At 58.5% G+C, this 1,881-nt stretch overlaps 1 protein-coding gene across 1 annotated transcript in view; it reads right to left on the minus strand.

The window, feature by feature from the left end:
• Positions 1-1,007: 1,007 nt before the first annotated feature.
• Positions 1,008-1,881, minus strand: part of P3h3 (prolyl 3-hydroxylase 3) — an 18,512-nt gene continuing 17,638 nt past the window's right edge. The window contains exons 14-15 of the mRNA XM_031383380.1: positions 1,686-1,826; positions 1,008-1,538 (exon numbers count right to left, since the gene is read on the minus strand). Coding sequence (XP_031239240.1) covers positions 1,374-1,538; positions 1,686-1,826 — 306 coding nt within the window. The 3' untranslated portion in view covers positions 1,008-1,373. The remainder of the gene's footprint in view (positions 1,539-1,685; positions 1,827-1,881) is intronic.

A 1,881-nucleotide genomic window follows, 5' to 3' on the forward strand; every position in this document is an offset into this window, starting at 1 on the left:
GGGGGGGGGTGGAATGACAGGGAGGGGTAAGGCCAGCAACAACCAGGCCAGGCAAATGAAATCAGCTGGCAGGGGTGGGGGAGAGGCCAGGGAGGGAGGTAGGTGGCTTCCAGAGACTTGGGCCAGTCTGGAGGGGTGGGGAACAGGCCTGAACCAGAGAAGAGCAGCACCCACCCCCCTATCCAGCCACAAGAAGGGGGGAACCAAAGGGGTGCCTCCACGGTCAGTCTGCCAGCAGAGATAAGAGCATCAGGCTGCGGATCAGAGCAAAGCTGTGAGGATTACTGGCTGGGTTTGGGGAGTGGGACAGGAGCAGTCACAGCTCCGGTGGCCCCCCAGGCCCTAGCCCCAACTCGCGGTCATGATCTTGGCAGTACGGGCCTGTTCAGCAAGCAGGCCAGGAGCCAGGACAGGAGGGTGATAGATGACCCTGTTGTCAACACCACAAACCATGTTTCCTCGTTGAGGGCTGTGGGGGGAAGCGGGTACAGGCAGAAGCTGAGATTAGAAGGGACTGAGCTGGATAATCCTTTTTCTCGACAAGCTCCGACCAGCTGCCCCTGGGCCTGATCCTAGCTGGGGGAGTTCACAGGGGATCCAGGGGGAAGCTGGGCCCATGTGCCCCTGCCTTGTAGGCAAAGACGTGACTACAAAAGAGAACAGAGCTGTCTGAGTCCTGCTCCTAGGCTGGGGTCTGTCTTTACGCTTCCTCACATAACTCCTGGGGTCTTAGTGAACTGTGAAGGTAGGAGCCAGAAGGCTCAGCCCTCTCCGCCATACTCAGGGAGGGATGACAGGGCTTAGAGTTGGAGGCCCAAGGAGCAGCTGCCAGTGGTGCTGGTGATGGGGCACAGGGGCTCATTTGCATGAAGCAGCAGGTGGCTGAGATTTCCCTGACAAATCACAGCTTTCATGGCTCCACCTCTGGGAGGCCCCAAGATACCACCTGTGCCCTCCCAGGCCAGTCCTAGCCACCCAAGCTGGGATAGAGCAGACCAGGCCCCTGCTGGGGAGCTTCAAGTTCTTTATTGCACAGGTTGGGAGAGGAGGGGACTGTGTCTCCTGTGTGTTTCTTAGTAGAAGCAGTTGGCCTGCCATCCTCGCCATGCCTTTCAGGGAGGGCATAGTGATCTTTGTGTGTCCTAGGGAGCTTGCAGTTCCCTCAGCTGGGGCCAGACCTGGCTCCCAGGCCTGATGTGCTCTAGCCTAGGTCTGTGTAGCAAGCTTGTGAGTCCAGGGTTTGGTGGCCCTTGTAGGTCCCCGAGATGGTAGACTCGGCATGCCACTATGTCCCTGGTGTCATCCAGGGCCTGCTCATCGGTTCCTTCACAAGTCGAGAACTCAGCCATATCCTAAGAAGCTGTCTCAGCCATTCACAGTTCCTCTCGGACCCGGCGTGGCTTCCCGGCTTTGTCTTGGACCCGCTGAAGCTTGTGACTTGGGGGTTCTGGGGACGGGTCTCTGCTGAGAATTTCTTCTTCCTCCTCCTCTTCCTCCTCCTCTTCCTCCTGCAGCAGTTCTTTGGCTTCCATCCACTCCTGGGAATGGAGAGAACTGTGGTTCAGTTCTCTGTATCCACCTTACCTGGGCTATCTCAGTCACCCAAGAGCTTTACTGGGAGCCTCACCCACTCCCGAACTTCAGCAGTGACCACCTGCCCACCGCCCTCACCTCTTCCTCCCTACCTGCTCCCTGTGCTCAGGTGCCCACGTGTGCCACAGTGCTAGGGCACAACGCCGTCCCCGAGTCACGGCCCACACACCATGGGGATTCTCACCACCGGAGCTGAAGGCCACGAGGCGCCCACATCGAGGACGAACCTGAGCCTGAGGAGTACAGGGACACAGCATCAGACCTCCTAACTCTCTCTTACTCTTCACT

The sequence above is a fragment of the Mastomys coucha genome, unplaced genomic scaffold (genome assembly GCF_008632895.1).
Source record: "Mastomys coucha isolate ucsf_1 unplaced genomic scaffold, UCSF_Mcou_1 pScaffold20, whole genome shotgun sequence".
Taxonomy (NCBI): domain Eukaryota; kingdom Metazoa; phylum Chordata; class Mammalia; order Rodentia; family Muridae; genus Mastomys; species Mastomys coucha.